This window comes from Eptatretus burgeri, chromosome 3, assembly GCF_056783735.1.
Source record: "Eptatretus burgeri isolate ZD-2024b chromosome 3, Ebu_testis_v1, whole genome shotgun sequence".
In the NCBI taxonomy this organism is placed as follows: Eukaryota; Metazoa; Chordata; class Myxini; order Myxiniformes; family Myxinidae; genus Eptatretus; species Eptatretus burgeri.
Genome location: NC_140963.1, coordinates 99,904,251 through 99,922,085, shown reverse-complemented (window position 1 = coordinate 99,922,085; position 17,835 = coordinate 99,904,251). Strand labels below are relative to the sequence as shown.

General features: G+C 45.0%; 1 protein-coding gene across 10 annotated transcripts in view; it reads left to right on the top strand.

Annotated features, from left to right (window-relative positions):
* The window catches only part of LOC147030532 (inactive dipeptidyl peptidase 10-like), a 780,352-nt gene that overhangs the window by 596,231 nt on the left and 166,286 nt on the right, over positions 1-17,835 (top strand). For 9 of the 10 annotated variants that reach the window (XR_015056434.1, XR_015056435.1, XM_085874668.1 and 6 more), the window contains 3 exons: positions 674-794; positions 985-1,041; positions 1,392-1,546. Coding sequence is in view for 8 of the 10 variants with exons in the window: in XM_085874668.1 (XP_085730794.1) it covers positions 674-794; positions 985-1,041; positions 1,392-1,546 (333 nt within the window). In the remaining 2 variants the exon portion in view is untranslated. The remainder of the gene's footprint in view (positions 1-673; positions 795-984; positions 1,042-1,391; positions 1,547-17,835) is intronic. The other variant, XM_085874670.1, reaches the window with a different exon arrangement.

Genomic DNA, 17,835 nt, shown 5'->3' with positions numbered 1-17,835 from the left:
GCATCCTGTCTGCCAGCATTAGTTGGTGGATGTTAAAGATCCCATGGCACCCTTTAGGAAGAGTAGGTGAGTCATCACTGGTACCCTTGAGAAATTCCAAATTTCTGCCATGACTTCCTGTGTTGGAGTTGTGACCCATCCAGGATTGTAACCCCAGCCAAAGGAGCTGCTTTGACGGCCCCAACACTCTATACTTATAGATTATGGTTCATGATCGATCGACTTATTACATTTACTCATGTATTGAAAGCTCGATAAAACCTTGGCATTTCTCAGACATTTCTTAGTGTCTCGTTCCGATAAATTTTTGAAAGCCCACATCATATACAGTGTGTCTTAACTCCATCTTAGTTTACTTCACTATTTCACAAAATTTTATTTTTACTCTATGTTAGTGTACCTGATTGGATGCAGCAAGTATGTAAACCACTCCTGAATTCAAAGTCTCCTCCATTTTTGAGTCTGTTGCCCTGCAATGTGTGAAATATTTGCATTGTACTGTTATGACATGTCTCCTTTATCATTTTAACCTGAGCTTTACTGCAAATGAAAAAGTAAGTTTGAGTTACCTAAACGTGTGTGTGTGTGTGTGTGTGTGTGTGTGTGTGTGTGTGTGTGTGTGTGTGTGTGTGTGTGTGTGTGTGTGTGTGTGTGTGTGTGTGTTTTGCTGCAGCTGTATATACACCAGAACAACATGTACTATCAGCATTCAGTGCAGAGTGCTCCTGTGGCCTTAACATCCTCTGGACGAGAGGGTGTCTTACACAATGGTCTGGCAGATTGGCTCTATGAAGGTGGGGATGCTGACAAATGGAAATAGTGGGTGGAAGTGGGTGGGGATGGTGATGGTTGGGGGGGGGAGGAGGCTTATCAACTAGTCCAAAAATATAATGTAGTTTGAAGATTTCAAAATAAAAAACGAATATTTTATGTTTCATGTATTTTTGTGTCAGACTTTGATCAAAATTTACTTTCACATTTCAGAAGGAATTGTGGCTTCAAGTAATTGCCACTTAAATAAAAAGGCTTCAGCTAAATCAAGTTAAGTATGAGCTTTACAGATTGAACACCTGTTTTCTTGAATAAGAATATCGAGAGAAAACACAAGATGTGAAGGTTTTGCCTGGAAAGCTTTTAAAGATCTCATCAACCAATCAAAGCAACTGAAGTGGAGGGTCTTGTTAAGTGAAAGGAATTAATCTCGAGTTTTAAAGAGTTTGCCTTTAACAGATGGTTCTTTGTAAATGGCTCCATTGCTACCTTTTCTGATGAATGTGAGTAGCTTCAACACCACAAGTATATACCAATGGTTGTCATAGTGATGATTGCTATGGCAAAGAAGTGTGGTGGAGATTTGAATAGATATTGTATATTGTATCATATATTTGCAGAAGAGATTCTCCACACACATGTGGCGCATTGGTGGTCACCTGATGGGATCCGTCTTGCCTTTGCTGAGATTGACGACTCACTTGTTCCTCAAATGGAAATCCCTCAGTACACAGGGTCACTATACCCAACCCCACATGTTTATCGCTACCCCAAGGTTTGTCTAAAAAAATTATTTCTGAATATTATTTCTCCTGTTGTTATTATCGCGTACCTTATACATTGTGAAGTGACTGAAAGGAGATCTCAGAAGCAGTTTACTCCAGCTGTCTAATCTGTGTTTGATTCCAGACTGTAAACTGTCATCCTGTTGCCAGTGACATACATCACATATATCTGTTTTTAAATTTGCCATTCCAAAGGACTATTTGAATATCAAAATAGTCCAATGTCAGAAACATATGACTACTCCATTGTCTTTTGGAAAATGGCTTCCAACTCAGGTAAGCCTTAGCGTGAGAAAATCATCTAAACCTACTTTAACTCGTCCCTCAATTAGTCCCAGAGGAAGCTGGAAGTAATTTTTTATATTTTTACAGTACTCTATTTTGATCTTCTTTACCACACCAATTGACATGATTTGTCCAATAGACAGTCCACCTACATTCATTTGGCCTCGATTTTACCAGATGGAGAAATTGCATTTTGCTATATCTATTTAACCTTACTCATTTTTTTCCAGCGAGCTCATCAATGTGGGACCTCAAAATTAATCTGATGTCAACAAACCTTTGATTTTTTTTTTATATTTTCACTACCCTTGCTTTCTTTACATTACAAAGATTTATCATGAGACGTGATGAAAAACTCATCAGTGCTATCTCAGATCACGTGATAAATTTAGGTTTTTCTTAGCAACATCTGTCCAATCTCAAGAATGAAGTTTCAAAATTGTCTTCTCCTCTAAAACCTGGTGGTGCCTTGTCCAGTTTGTCTTCAATGTATGCTCCCCTTCCAACCCTTCCCTCACTTCAAATGGATCCACAGCTGACTGCTCGTGAGAAGGCCAAATGCCTCAATTTTGTGTTTGCTTCAAAATATTGTCTATTGTGTCCCTGATATCTCTCTGTCTGTCTCTGTCTGTCTCTCTCTCTCTCTCTCTCTCTCTCTCTCTCTCTCTCTCTCTCTCTCTCTCTCTCTCTCTCTCTCTCTCTCTCTCTCTCTCTCTCTCTCTCTCTCTCTCTCTCTCCCTCTCCCTCTCCCTCTCCCTCTCCCTCTCCCTCTCCCTCTCCCTCTCCCTCTCCCTCTCCCTCTCCCTCTCCCTCTCACGATGTAACAACCCTTCCCAATCGCACCCTACGGCTCCTGGATTTAGTGCCTTTTTCACCTCAGAAGGTAGGTAGAAAAGGTTATTTAAGCCCTCGACTCTGACCCTGGACTGGACGGCATCAGCTCACGTGTCCTAAAAACCTCCTCTTCTGCTCTTACACTTCCTCTCTCTGCTCTTTTCACACTCTCATTTACCTTAGGTCATCCTCCATCTGCTTGAAAATCAGCCAACATCACAGCATTGCATAAAATGGTGCAAAAACAGATCACCTTAACTACAGACCAATTGGATAATCAAACCGGGTCATTCTACCTTGGACATGCTGCTTCGACTCTCTAACTCAAATGAATCTAACCCTAAACCACCCCCCCCCCCACTCTTCAAGGTATCTGCAGGGAGCACGCAGTCCACCAACAACCCCATCATCATGAAACTGTCTAAATCCAGAACGAAACCATACACTGCTCACCTCCACTCATTTATCCTCTTTTTTTCCCCCTTCTGTGGATCCCCATTCCACACTCTCTTCAATCTCATTCTTTCCTCCAAGTCTTCAAGACAGCTGCTCACCATCATCTCAAGTTATCTCCCATCCAAAACCATGATTTATACCCCCATTAAAGTACACCCCTCACCCCTCCCAAAATTTTGTTTTTGTATCCATCTTGTCCACCCCTTGCGTTCTTCCTTACTGTTACATGCTTCCCTTGTTTGTCCATCTCCATCTATTTTCTCCCTCCGCCCTGCTGTTGGCGTTTCCCATTTATTTTGCTGTGCCCTTTTTATGATGTGTCCTCCTGTTCTACTCTGCATCTCTGGCGTGAGCTCTTCCACAAGCTCTTCCATGAGCCTTGACCATACTATACCAATAAATGTCAGTATGTGTGTGTGTGTGTGTCTCCTCCATAACTCCAAAACCATAAAATCTAGCAGCCTGAAACTTTGCATGCATACGAAGAAAACTCCAAGGAAGTGCATGACTGAAAATTGGGTGCTTGGGTTAATTAAAACACCCGATTTGAAGAAAATGACTGGCCTTATTTAATTATATCCTTTATCAGGCGTATCCTCGGTCACCGCTTTCAATGGGGTCTTCAGGCGTATCGTAGTTAATCTCGTCTTCTGAAGCTCCCATATTTTTTGGCCTGCTCAACCATGCTTTGACTTTAAACAGGCTGCATCGATTTCTGAATGATAAAGTTTTTTTTTCACTTTCCTTGCTCATATTATCAAATGGTTGTTTATAATAGCTACAAATCACTGTATACATCGCTTTTGTGAGTGCTATAGTTTTCAAATTCGGAACTTGGAGCGATTTCATCCGTTATATGATGCAATTTTCCACGATATACTCTTACGGACAAATTAAAGCATATCTTCAACATTATTTCGCTATGGCTATGGTCCTTCCTTCTCCATACATACACAAGAAAATGTGAAATTTCCAAAGCATTCAACTTATCTTTTTGTACTGTTTGGAGAATTATATTGAGTGAACAAAGTATTTTGGAATGTGTTAAAATTATCCAGTTTCATTGAGCTATATGATTTAATGCATTCACTGCTTGACCTCACGCCCTGTGCACTGGAGGGGCTACTTATCCGTAGCGTCTTCCAGATCTATGTTTATATTTTCGAAGGTTCCACGAGGTGCTCTACAGGGAATCAAACCAAATCTGGTGAAAAACAGACATTTTAAAATGAAGTTATCACGTGTGAATGGACTGCGAACTCATGCACCACATGACGCATGCACAGATGAGCAGGCAATGTGGCGGATTATCTGCGATGTTTATTTCATGGGAGATTAAACTTTGCGATGTCACCAGGGTTGATCCACATGAAACAGCAACTCTTTTGTGGATAAAGTCATTATTTGAACGAATTCATTTCATTGCTTTAACTTCTGCGGGCATGGTGAAGACTGGCTTTAAAGTTAAAGAGATCCGATATGGTGTGTATGCAGCCACAGTTTGGCTCGCCGTTCCTTATCAACCATTTCATTGAAGTGATTGCTTGAGTGCTTAAACCACTTGCCGAGCACCCCACAGTCAATAGCGGTGCAGTTCGTGTTCCAATCAGGATGTACAGTTGGCAGTTGCTACAAGGTAGAGGTACATGATTTAACAAGGTTATATGGTTTCCCTTTGTGAGTTTCAAAGCAAAATGTATTTGATAACACCTGATTTCTGAGCCGTTTGCCATATTAACATGTTTTCTAAATTGCAAAGGTTTTTTCATCCCGTCACATGACGATTGGTTGCTGTTTGTTAAGATTAATATTTATGAACGTCTCTCAAAAAAGTCTATAATGCAACGTTGTTTTTATAATTTGTTTGTTGAAATTCCCCCAAAAGAAAGGTGAACGATAATCAAGGTTTTTGGGTTGTATACAGTGTGTACTGAAGTCGGTAATCACTCCGACCCCGATCTGCTGATTCCTGAAGAACTGCCGATATCGACCAAGCACTAATACTCTTTTGTGTGTGTGTGTTTTCATAAAGCACAATATTTTCTCTCTGCTAACTCCCCTCCCCCCACCTCTCTCTCTCTCTCTCTCTCTCTCTCTCTCTCTCTCTCTCTCTTTCTCTCTCTCTCTTTCTCTCTCTCTCTCTCTCTCTCTCTCTCTCTCTCTCTTTCGCTCTCTCTCTCTCTCTCTCTTTCGCTCTCTCTCTCTCTCTCTCTCTCTCTCTCTCTCTCTCTCTCTCTCTCTCTCTCTCTCTCTCTCTCTCTCTCTTTCTCTCTCTCTCTCTTTCTCTCTCTCTCTCTCTCTCTCTCTCTCTCTCTCTCTCTCTCTCTCTCTCTCTCTCTCTCTCTCTCGCTCTCTCTCTCTCTCTCTCTCTCTCTCTCTCTCTCTCTCTCTCTCTCTCTCACTCTCTCTCTGTCCCATCCTCGCTCTGCCCCGCCCCTAATATAGAGCAGCATCCTCCCACACACATCTCTCTCTCTCTCTCTGGATCTGTCCAGGTGGTGTCTGCCTCCAGACAGTGTTTGTTTGTCTCCGGACCTGTCTGAGTGGTGTTTGGCTCCAGACTTGTCCAGACAAGAGTTTGTCGCTGCATGTGTACGAGCGGTGTTTGTCTCTGGACAGCTTAGCTGTGGACACGTCCAGGTGGTGTTTGACTCCAAACATGCCCGGGCAGTGTTTATGGCCAGACGCATCCGGGCAGTGTTTGTCTCAGTCTGGATGTGTCAGTGCGGTGTTTGTCTCTGGGCAGTGTTTCTTCCCAGACTGCGTTTATTTCCGGACATATCTGGGCAGTGTTTGTCTCCGAGCAGGTATTTATAGTGTAACTGGTAGAAAATTAATTTCAAACATTATTTTGTTTCCATCTTCACTGTTATTCAAAGCAGAAGAGACAGTTTTGCTGTCTAAGAGATATTGTAACAGGAGAGACAGAAGAGACAGTATTTTTTGAAACAGTTTGAATTGGAACTAATGCTCCACCGCATGTCTGCCTTCCCTTCCTCTCACCTCTCACTGTCTTCCCTTCCTCTCACCTCTCGCTGCCTTCCCTTCCTCACCTCTCACTGCCTTCCCTTCCCTCACTCCTCCTCACTCTCCCTCCCTCCTCTCTCTCCCTCCCTTCTCACTCCCCCACCCCCCTCAGTCTCCCTTCATCCTTGGTCTCCCTCCCTCCTCTCTCCCACCCCTCCTCTCTCCACCTCCCTCCTCTCTCTTTCGCCGTCCATCTCCTCAGTCTCCTCTCTCTCCCTCTCTCTCTCTCTCTCTCTCTCTCTCTCTCTCTCTCTCTCTCTCTCTCTCTCTCTCTCTCTCTCTCTCTCTCTCTCTCTCTCTCTCTCTCTCTCTCTCTCTCTCTCTCTCTCTCTCTCTCTCTCTCTGTCTCTCTGTCTCTCTCTCCCCCACCACCTCCTCACACTCCCCCCCTTCTCTGTTCCCCAACCTTCTCTTTCTCTCCTGCCTCTTCCCCCCCCTTCTCTTTCTCTGCTCTGACTTTTTCTTCACCCCCTCCCCCATAGTGTTGCCATCAGTGAAACGACGTGTGGAATTTGCCAGTATATATTGTTGCGAATTCACGCGCGCCGGCGTGCGATCGGCCGCTCGACTCGAATGGCGGCCGCCTCGCCCAACGGAACGGACAATTCAGTCGTGACCCTCTCAGACCAACGCCGGGAGCTAGTCACGGGTGGGGGTTTAACCTCACCACAATCGTGCCAATTGCCCACCCGCGCAGGATAGGGTCGCTCGCCAAATTCGCTCTACCTAAGTACCTGTGCGAATGGTCGACCGGGCGATCGCACCATGCCACAGGCCGACTCCGGACACGAACTGCTTAAGCGGTCCGTTCCGTGCTACAGTGATAACCGAGCGGTGTTATCGTCGGCCTCGACGGTTCTGATTAATTATCGGGCGTATTAAGCCCACTACGAACCCTTTACGTGAAGCAGGATGGAGGGTCAATTAAAGAAAAGACGAAGCGAAACGGGAAAACAGTTCACACAATGCACATTTATTACGCGACACACGGAAAGCACACATATACAGTCAAACAGTCAAAATGCACATATAGCAGTTTGAAACAAAAGAAACAATGATGCAGAGTTACTACCGACTACGCGCACACATGGCAACACTTATACAGTTCTACTTTACGGACAGCGCCAACAAACATTTACTCAAAAGCAAAGGAAAGAAGCCACCCTCATACACAAGGGGGCAGATGGGCCTGTAGGCCAATATGTGCGCGTGACCTGAAGGAGCGGCCAGGCCCGCGAGACCGGGGGGTCCTACCCGCGTCCTCGTGACGCATTGACGCATCGATCTGGACAGTGTGGTTCCTTATAGTTTCATTCTCTGCTGTCGTTCTTTCTTCTTTCACCATCCTCAACTCGTTTTGTAATTCCGTCTCTTTGTTTTGGTGTTTCTGTAACTCAGAAGCTTTCTCTTCGAATTCTTCTCTCATCTCCGCACACTCCGACCTTGCTTTGGCTTCTAATTGTTCGATCTGTACAGTGTGGTCCCTTAACGTCTCATTCTCTGCTATCGTTCTTTCTTCTCTCAACTTCTCCAGCTCATCTTGTAATTCCCTTTCTTTGGCTTCGTGCTCCAGTATCTCATCAACTTTTTTCCATTTTTCCTCACTCTGTTCATCCCTTTCCTTGCACATCTCATCCCTTTCCCTGCTCAACTCCTCATACGCCAACCATGCTTTTATCCTCAATTGTTCCTGATATTCCTGTTCTCTTGTTACCTCCTCCTCCAGTTGCTTTACCCCCAAATTGTGTTTCCGTTTTTGCTCTTCTAACTTTTTCTTCAGCTCGCTCTCCGCTTGTTCCCACTTATGGATACATAACTCTATTTTCCCTATTTTTCCCTTTAATTCTTCCTTTAATTGTTTTACTTCCAGCTCGTGTTTCTGTTTTCCTTTTTCGAGCTTGGTCCTCCATTCTTCCTTCAATTCTTCCCAAAGCCCGCCAATGTCCGGCGTAGGCGCGCTTGACCTCGCCTGCCATGCCCACGTGGTTTGAAACGATTGTTGGGAGCGCTCGCCTCGTGTTGCACCATTTTCCACTCCATAAATAGCCGCTCGCTCCATGCTGCGCTGAGGTGCGATCGTGCCGCCATTATGTGACCCAGTTTGCTGGCAAAGTCCGTGCTCAGAGTATGAGGGTGAGCTCCCTCGTGATTTGAAATGACAAAGAGTAGTACCATCCCAGGCCATGGATTCTAAATTTTAACACATATACATTTCTACCCCCGGCATCCGCTTGCCTTGAGATGCCATCTTCTTTCTCGCAAGGGGTTAATTTTAATTGCTCGTAATTTGGAGGGAATCGGGGGTCGCTCCTCTCACCCCTGAACCGATTCCCCGTGAATTTAGCTTGGAGACGGGAGAGTTTGTTTCCCGCTCTCTGACACCAGTGTTGCGAGGAGGGGGATGGGTTCGTATCCCACTTCTGACACCAGTGTTGCGAATTCGCTCCCGCCGGCGTGCAATCGTCCGCTCGACTCGAATGGCGGCCGCCTCGCCCACCGGAACGGACAATTCCGTCGTGACCCTCTTGGACCAACGCCGGGAGCTAGTCACGGGTGGGGCTTTAACCTCACCACAATCGTGCCAATTGCCCACCCGCGCAGGATAGGGTCGCTCGCCAAATTCGATCTACCTTAGTACCTGCGCGAATGGTCGACCAGGCGATCGCACCATGCCACAGGCCAACTCGGACACGAACCGCTTAAGCGGTCCGTTCCGTGCTACAGTGATGACAGATCGGTGTTATCGTCGGCCTCGACGGTTCCGATTAACTATTGGGTGTATTAAGCCCACTACGAACCCTTTACGTGAAGCAGGATGGAGGGTCAATTAAAGAAAAGACGAAGCGAAACGGGAAAACAGTTCACACAATGCACATTTATTACGCGACACACGGAAAGCACACATATACAGCCAAACAGTCAAAATGCACCTATCGCAGTTTAAAACAAAAGAAACAATGACGCAGAGTTACTATCGACTATGCGCACACACGGCAACACTTATGCAGTTCTACTTTACGGACGGCGCCAACACACATTTACTCAAAAGCAAAGGAAAGAAGCCACCCTCATAGACAAGGGGGCAGACGGGCCTGTAGGCCAATATGTGCTCGTGACCTGAAGGAGCGGCCAGGCCCGCGAGACCGGGGGGTCCTTCCCGCGTCCTCGTGACACATTGGCGGATGAGCCGCAGATGTGGCCGCGTGGCTGTGCCCCGACTCCATGCTCCTTGGCGGGTTTCGTTGGCACGATGTTTGGAGTGGGGTGGGAACGCGGCGCCCTTGTTGCACCATCTCAGCGCGGGGGGAAGGGGGAATTGTTGATGCCCTGGGGGAGGAGAATGGCTGGCTGTCTTGGGTCCCGCGACCAGCGATCTCACACCGCGACATCGTCGCTGACCGCCGTCCTTCTCGCCTCGGACCCGAGCTCCTTGGCCTCTTCCCGCAACTCTCCTCAGCCGGCTGCAGAACCCAACTCGATGCCTTCGCCACCCGACTCCACTCTCTGCCACACCGATGACTCGACTCACTCTGCCCTGCCGACACACACTGCTACTGTCACACTCTGCCACGATTCGCCTTGCGCTCGCCGTTTTATAGGCCGGCAGGAGAAAACAATATGCAAATTTCCAGATCAGGATGACCTCGGGGGCGGAGCCACGCTCGCCAATTGGACGAAGGAAAAGTGGGCGTGAACCTCCCCTGATCCTAGAATTTGCATATATCGATTTCACACAGACGCGCCTGGAGGCGGGGCCAAGCCGCTCCGCGCTTGCTAATTGGATGGATCAGAAGTGGGCGTGTAGCGTTCTTGATCCGAATTCTCCCTCGGAAAGGCCGCTATTTGCACTCGCGGCTCGGTGCGTATCTTGAACGAGCCCAAGACAGCCTGACGCTCAGTGTTCACAGGTGGTGCGGGAATAGCCGTGGAAGGAGAGAGGTGAGGGTGGTGGAGGGTTTATCGGTGGTGGTTTGATGGTTATGGCGGTTGAGACGTGATTGGTTCAAAATAAAGATAGAACAGAAAAACGGCTATCTCAAAGCATCGCAGCCCGAATGAATCACATACGTTCCCTCTAAACAACGGGTTTGGGGCTAACTACACATGTACTTGGAGTTATCTCACCTACGGGCCCTGAATGGTGGTTTGCGAATTTCCACAGCTGTAACAATATACAAGTATGTATAGACATACTGTATATATATATATATATATATATATATATATATATATATATATATATATATATATATATATATATATATATATATATATATTTAATTGAACCCCATAACTTTACGAAGCAGCAGCGTACAAATCTATTTCCATCACAGTACTTACTGTACAACCTAACAGCAACAAGTGTTGCCTTCCATGCAAGCACATTGTCTCTGCCCTGCTGACATCAGTCAGGAGTTTTGCAGCCAGGAATATTAAATTACACCAAAGGATCACACTGAGTCTATGAAATGACACTGACACAACATTTATGTACATGACATCAGTGTCGTGTCATAAAGTAAGTTGTACCCTTCCTTGTTTCCTCTCCTGTCTTTCCTTCTCCAGTTTCGTTGTTTGCTTCATTTGGTTAATCTCCTTCTTGTGTTTCATTTCTGCAGTCTCATTACTCTTCCTTGTTTCCTCTCCTGCCCTTCCTTCTCCAGTTTCATGGTTTTCTTCATTTGGTTAATTTCCCTTTTGTGTTTCATTCGCTGTTCTTTGTCTATCTCTTCGCACTCCAGCCTTGCCTTTTTTTCCAATTGGTCAACCTCGGCTTCATGTTCCTTTTGTTTTCTATCCCATTGTTCCTCTCGTTCTTCCCTCTCCAATCTCGTTGTGTCCTCCGAACAGTCCTCCTTTGGTATATATATATATATATATATATATATATATATATATATATATATATATATATATATATATATATATATATATATATATATATATATATATATATATATATATATATATATATGTATATATATATATATATATATATATATATATATATATATATATATATGGATAGATACCGAGAAAAAGGCATCATTTGTATATTCCTTGTATTCCATGTTTGCTATTCCCTTCTACTACATTGTCAACATGTTAACCGAGCTTTGACTTTCTATCTTCTTTCATCTTGATATATTGTGTCGTAATTTTCCTCTCTATTTTGCTTCTCCTCTGTCTGCACTCATCAGCCCAGACTGATTTGGCTATCTCCCTTCTGCTTGGAAGTTAGCAAGCATCTCTTCCTTTCAGAAAAAAGGGTGCAAAAACAGATCCTTTCAACTCCTGACCATTAAGCTTCATTTTAATTTTGATTAAAGTCATGGAATCCATCATTGTTGTTAAACTTCTCTCTTATTTTTACAAACAGCATGATCTTTGTCAATCGTTTTGGATTCTGTCCCAGTTATTCACCTCTGAACATGCTGCTCCTCTTCTCTCTCAGCAATGGTTGGAGGCACTCAACTAAAAATAGGACCTTGTGTCCTGAAGCTCACCAGACCTGGATCAGGCGTAACAGTAACTCAACCACCCCCTCCCCTCTTCCCCACAGACACCCTCAGACCCTGATTTGTTTTTTTTAATGTTGTGAACTAACTTTGGTATATCATGGTTGATGAAGGTTGTGGTCAAGTTTCATTGCGATTGGGTGTGTAGTTTCGGATAAGAGAGCAAATACCTATTTTGGGGAGGTGTCAAATATCCCCCCCCCCTTGTAGACCACCTTAATGAAAGCATATTTTAATGCGGTCAATACACCTTCGTTGTGTATTACATGTGAGGCTTTTGGAAAAAGTTTCATCAAAATTGTGTGTTTGGTTCAAGCGGTAATGACTGAAGTGTTTATGGACTGACTGACCCACTCACTCATTCACCTACGGACTCTGCTCGATCATGTAAGCTCACCTGACTAAAGTCCAGGTGAGCTTAAAATATATACATCGCATAATAAAAATGCTCAAGGATGGTTTCCTTCATCATATCGCAGGCATTTGAGACAGTACAACACAGCATCCTTCTCCACTTCCCAAGCAGGCTGCCCGTGCCATGCAAGGCTGCCTTCGTACCTGATTTCCTGATGTCTCTTCCATGTGAAGTTGACACACTGCTATAAATAGAACCCCCAAGCTGTCCCCTCATCCTTTTCTCAACCTCTTGGCTCAGAAAGAGCCCTCTCACTGCCCAAAATTTACCAGGGTAATTAATTCTCCACGGGAATGAAAAGACAATGACGTCAAAATAAGCCTGCAAGTTTGTTTTGGCTCGTTCACACCCTCATTCATAAGGCACATCCTCACACTGAACAAACGACATTCCAAAGTCTATAATTCCGAGAAACAACTACAGCAACTCTATTCCACAATTAATATTTCGGTCCATATTAATGACTACATTGTGGCAACACGAGACAGTTGTTTTGATAGAAAATGTGTTGCCTTTGTTTCGTATATAATTACACATTTCCATTCAATGTGCAGCTTGTCTGCACAACTGAATTACGATTTTATCCTTTGAAGGAATGACTCAAATAACTCATTATGTGAGCGTTTTTTTCCCATCGGGATTCAGTGTTATAATTTCATGCTGTGTCCTATCTTCATCATTGTACATCATCACTTGGAGATTGAGCACCGCCATGATTCATCGCTTGGCTGATGGCACTGCGTTTATCAAGCTTTGGCTAACAATGCCGGACAAGGCAGCCGAGCTAAAGGCTAGATTGTCTGGAAGCATTGTATGTATGTGCTGAGTCTGTCAACTGCTCTGGGCAAATATTGTGTTTGATGATGTTGGCAGTTCTTTTATATCGAGTATAAAAGGGAAACAACTAGACGTCGAACACAGCTTGCTTCCAAGGGAGGCGTCACAAGAGAACGCCCGCCTATCATCGAGAGAAAGCCACCTGGTGTACAGCTTCCAACTGCAAAATGTAAAGCTGAAACATTAAAGTCACTTTGTTGAGAGGGACCATGGCTAACAAGTGCACTTATGTCTTGCAATGCCTTCAAAATGCATGTCTTACAATGTCGTTTTTTGACGCAAGGCTGAAACCATTCTTCTTCATAGGCTGAATCCATTACTGTGCTAACTTTGGCCTTTCTCAAATTCATAACATTCTACACAGTGTTAAATTTCACCTTGCATCGAGTTCTCTCGGTCGCTCAAACTGGATGTGATAATTTGGTGCCGAAATTACAAGAGGCTTTCAAGGGAATCACCACTTGAGAGTTTTGCAATCGCCAATTATGGGGGAGAGCTGCTCTCATGTGGGATTTACGAGGCCAAAACCAGAGGTGATGGCATGAAGCTCTTCTTGAGAAAAAGCCATTTTTATCCTTTCTTTCTCATGGAAATTATAACCACTCGTCAGGCATCTTGCACCCTTTCTTCTAAAGTGCTCAGCGAAAAAGTTACATCGTTAAAGTAATATCAGAACATACAGTGCGGAAAATTATTGACAGAAATTTGCTTTTTAATGATTCACTCTTCTTCATCTTCTTTTTTTTATGCAGTGCAAGGCTGCAGCATTGCATCATTGGCTGAGGGTGCGGCTTTGCTGCTTATACAATGCCCTTTGTAGGTTAGGGCATGGATTTGGAATTTGTTCAGCATGCCAGTGATAGCTCGCTCATATCACTCTTTGGGAAAGACACCGTGGGATTTTTAACATGCACCAATTAATGCCGGTAGACAGGATGCCCAGCTTAACGTCCATCCGAGGGATGGTGCACAATCAATGAATAACCCTGCCAGTGAAACACTGCGATGACAGTTTATAGCTGTGTCAGGATTCAAACCCAGGCTATACAGCTTAGTGGCAAGTGTGCCTACCTCTTGGCCCTCCTGCCAGCCATTCACTCTTTTTGAGGCCTATTCATTATCACTTTGTGTCAGTGTAAAGAAAATAAATAAATCATACGGCCATTGTTTTGACGACTATTATAAATGGATAATATTTTTATAGTTGTTCTTTCTTTTTTAATTATTTCCTTTTTTCTTTCTTTCTTTTTTTTTTCCTTGTTGGAGGTAGGACTATCTCACGATGGCTTGAATGAGGCTTTCTAACCTGCCCCAAATCGGCGTCATTTTCCTTGTTATAAATTGGGATTCCCTTAAAGCACCCCCATACGTGGTGATTAACAATAATGCTTTGTATACCACGAGAGTGAAAGGAGCAAGTTTGACGAGTAAATGAGACTCAAACGAAACCTGCCTTTTGAGGCCAATTTCAATACATTCTGCTCAATCCAGGCCTGTTTCATATTGTCGACTTGGCTTTAAAGGATTTGGCCAGGGAGTGCAACATTGTGTAGATCTTGATAGTTTATCATGGGTAGCGTGGATATGCAGGTAATGTTGCTCATAGGTAGCATATACGAGCTTTTGAGCTCACCTGTTTGGGTTATGTCCCAGATTAGACTTTGAACTGTCATTCTGGTGCTTCACAGGCAGTACTACCTGTATGGTAACCTCACTTCCTTTATCATCTTGCTCTTCAATGAGTCTTGATTTTATGCAAGTAAGAATGCTTTGTGTTGGCCTGTTGCATTCCCATCTGAATCTCTGGTTCATGAAGTTGGGAACCATGTCGTTGATAATCCCATATATACCATTTGTGTTTGTCCACTTTATAGTAATGCCCATGATATCCCTCCATGGGATTTATATAAATGCTCCACCACAAACTTTAGATTAAGGCAAAGAAAAGCACATAGAAGAATGTTGGATAATTTCCTTGGTAATCTTTATGGAGAAGCAAAGTAATAATATGGAATTTACTTGGGTTGAGGGTAACGTGTCACATGGTAGACCAGTATCTGATTATCTCAAGGTCAGTAGACAGCTGGGTGACTTCAGCTGATATGCCCTCACATATGTCATCTCATTTAATGAATATTCACCAACATGTCCTATGTCTTTGTTTTTTTTTTTTGATGTTTTTATCCTTGCACCAGCCCTGTGGGTCCTACACATTACAAATAGCCATCATTGGATTGTCTCGTAATTTCTTTTCTCACGACTCATCGTCATGTGTTATGTTCTTTCCTGAACCTGAATTGAAAGGTTAAAGCTTTTCGAGAATGTGAGCTGTTGTTTGTATTACAATTTCTTTCCCAAGCATTTTTTGAGAAAACAGTGTTTATCCTATGACCCACAAAAGATAACGAGACCATCATACTGTATATATTGCGCAAAACAGGCCACACGGTGGCTTATTGACTCCCTGTTATATTTTCACAATATTTTTATTTGAAATCAAAAATATTTTCAGAATAACACCTCTTTGGTTGCATCGAGAATGGGATCATGACATGATGAATGGTTGAAGGAAAAAGGGTTTTCATGAAAGAAAGTTGAAATATGGGAGGGATGGTTATATGCCAAACAGGGCAAACGTGAACTTAAAATTTATCAAAAATGTATTTTACTTTGAATGAGCCTCCAGGCTCTTGCCTCCAGACTTTGAAAGGACTCTTTCCTCCAGAGCATCAATACCTGAAATCATTTCGAGCCCTCTATCCCCATAAATCATACCAAACTCAACCCTCTTACTTGCAGGTTACTGTTCCCCCCTTCCCCTCTCTCTTCCTGTTCATTCCCTTGCTACCCGGAGAGCTGTACTGGCGGGAGCTTTGCTCCTGGTAGGTCTTACCTCGCGAGGCAGGTCAATAGGTAGGAGCCCAATGAAGAGTAGTCATAACTTTGGAGGTGGGAAAAATTTGTCTGTTTTTTTTTCCGACCTGACCTAGTCACCCCCACCAGTGGTCCTGTGAAGAGGTTTTCCTTGTTTCAGGACAATGTGAATGGCCCCAGGCAGTGTTCTTTTTCTCTTCTTCTTCTTCTTCTTCTTCTTCTTCTTCTTCTTCTTCTTCTTCTTCATCCTTTGTCCATGTCTTCTTCATCCTTGTCTTCTTTGTCCATACGGTGGTTATCTCCATACATGTCTGGACGGTGGCTATTTCAGGATGGACCCTCCACTCACACTGCCTTACCTTGCCCTCTCCTCACACTGCCTTACCTTGCCCTCTCCTCACACTGCCTTCCCTTGCCCTCTGCTCCTCTCACACTTCTTTCCCCTCTCTTCATGCTGCCTTCCTTTCCCCTCTCTTCATGCTGCTTCCTTTCCCCCACCCCTCCTCTCTCTCCCTCAACCCTCCTCACACCCCACCTTTCCTTGCTCCCCCTCCTTCCTCCCGCCACCCCTCCTTGGTTCCCTTACTTCCTTGTTCCTCCACCCCTCTCCCCCCCTTACTATACCTGTCATCAGACAGTGGTTTTGTCCGGACGGACCCTCCCCTCATGCTGTCTTCTCTTGACGTAACTGGACAGTAATTATGCCTGGATGGTAGTTATCTCAGCATGTATCCGGATGGTGGTTATCAGCAAATGTATCTGGACAATGGTTATGTCCGGATGGTGGTTATGTCTGGACAATGGTTATGTCCGGATGGTGGTTATGTCTGGATGGTGGTTATGTCCGGATGGTGGTTATATCTGGATGGACCCTCTCCACACACTGCCTTCCCTTCCACAACCCCTCCTCGCTCCACAACACTCCCAAACTCACCCCTCCATCCTCACTTCCCCATCCTTCCTCACTCCCAACTCCTTCCTCGCTCTCCCAACCCTCCTCGGTCTCTCTCCCTCCTCTCTCCCTCCCCTCCTTCTTACTCCCCCCTCCCTTAATATTCCTGTCAGCGAAGCGACGGGTAGTATTGTTACGAATCTGGAAGCCATTTGCACACAGACAGCAGTCCCTCAGCTTAGTTATTTCGATAAGTATGTGTTTATAGTTAGAATCCTTCCGTCTGTCTAATGGGAATTTTGTGTGTGCGCTACGAGTTATTTTATAGTTAGAATTTATACATCAACTACAACAACAACAGCAGCGCACTGTCGCCTCGCCCCACCGTCGCCATTACGCATGTCGCCTTAGGTGAGGAGGTAGATGGAGCTACAATCGCCTCAGCTCCGACTCCGCCCCAGAAAGGTGGGAGTTGCCCCACCTACCGTGGGCTGTAATGTCCGGAGAGCACTGAGGCACATAGAGTCGTGAGGGTTGCCGTAACTCTGTTTATTGCGTGTCCGGATGTACACTACTGTAGACTACCACAAGCCTCCAGCGGACGCGAACAGCTATATGCTCTGCAGACACGTGACTACCATCACCACTCCTCCACGCCCCCACAACGCTCTCCGCATTGTGCTTTGCACGCGAATGCCAATACGCCACATGGGCCTGTCCAATGAGGGACGGCCAGCGAATCACACGAGGCAACCGTCCAATCAGGAGGCGAGTGGCGAGGAAAGAAACAGCTCCCACCTCAAGAGAGCCAGAGTGATCGGCACGTTCGGTCTGACGGTCTGGATCTGCCTCACCTGGTGTCGCCTGATCAGGGAAAGCCTCCGGACTTGATCGCCGGTCACCTCATCATCTCTCGCCTCGTCCGCCTTCGTGCTGGCTGGCGACCATCGCTCGTTCCCTTGTCCCTGGTGCTTGGTGCTGCGTTGTGGCGGTGAGTTCGAGTCCCACCACCGGACAAGCTCGACCAGACCGCACGAGGCGACAGTAGGCCATCAGCCATGGCTCAGAAAGTGCCTGAAAATCGAGTTTCGTTCCACTCATCGGGGGGGGGGGGGTAGACAAAACCTTGATAATATGATG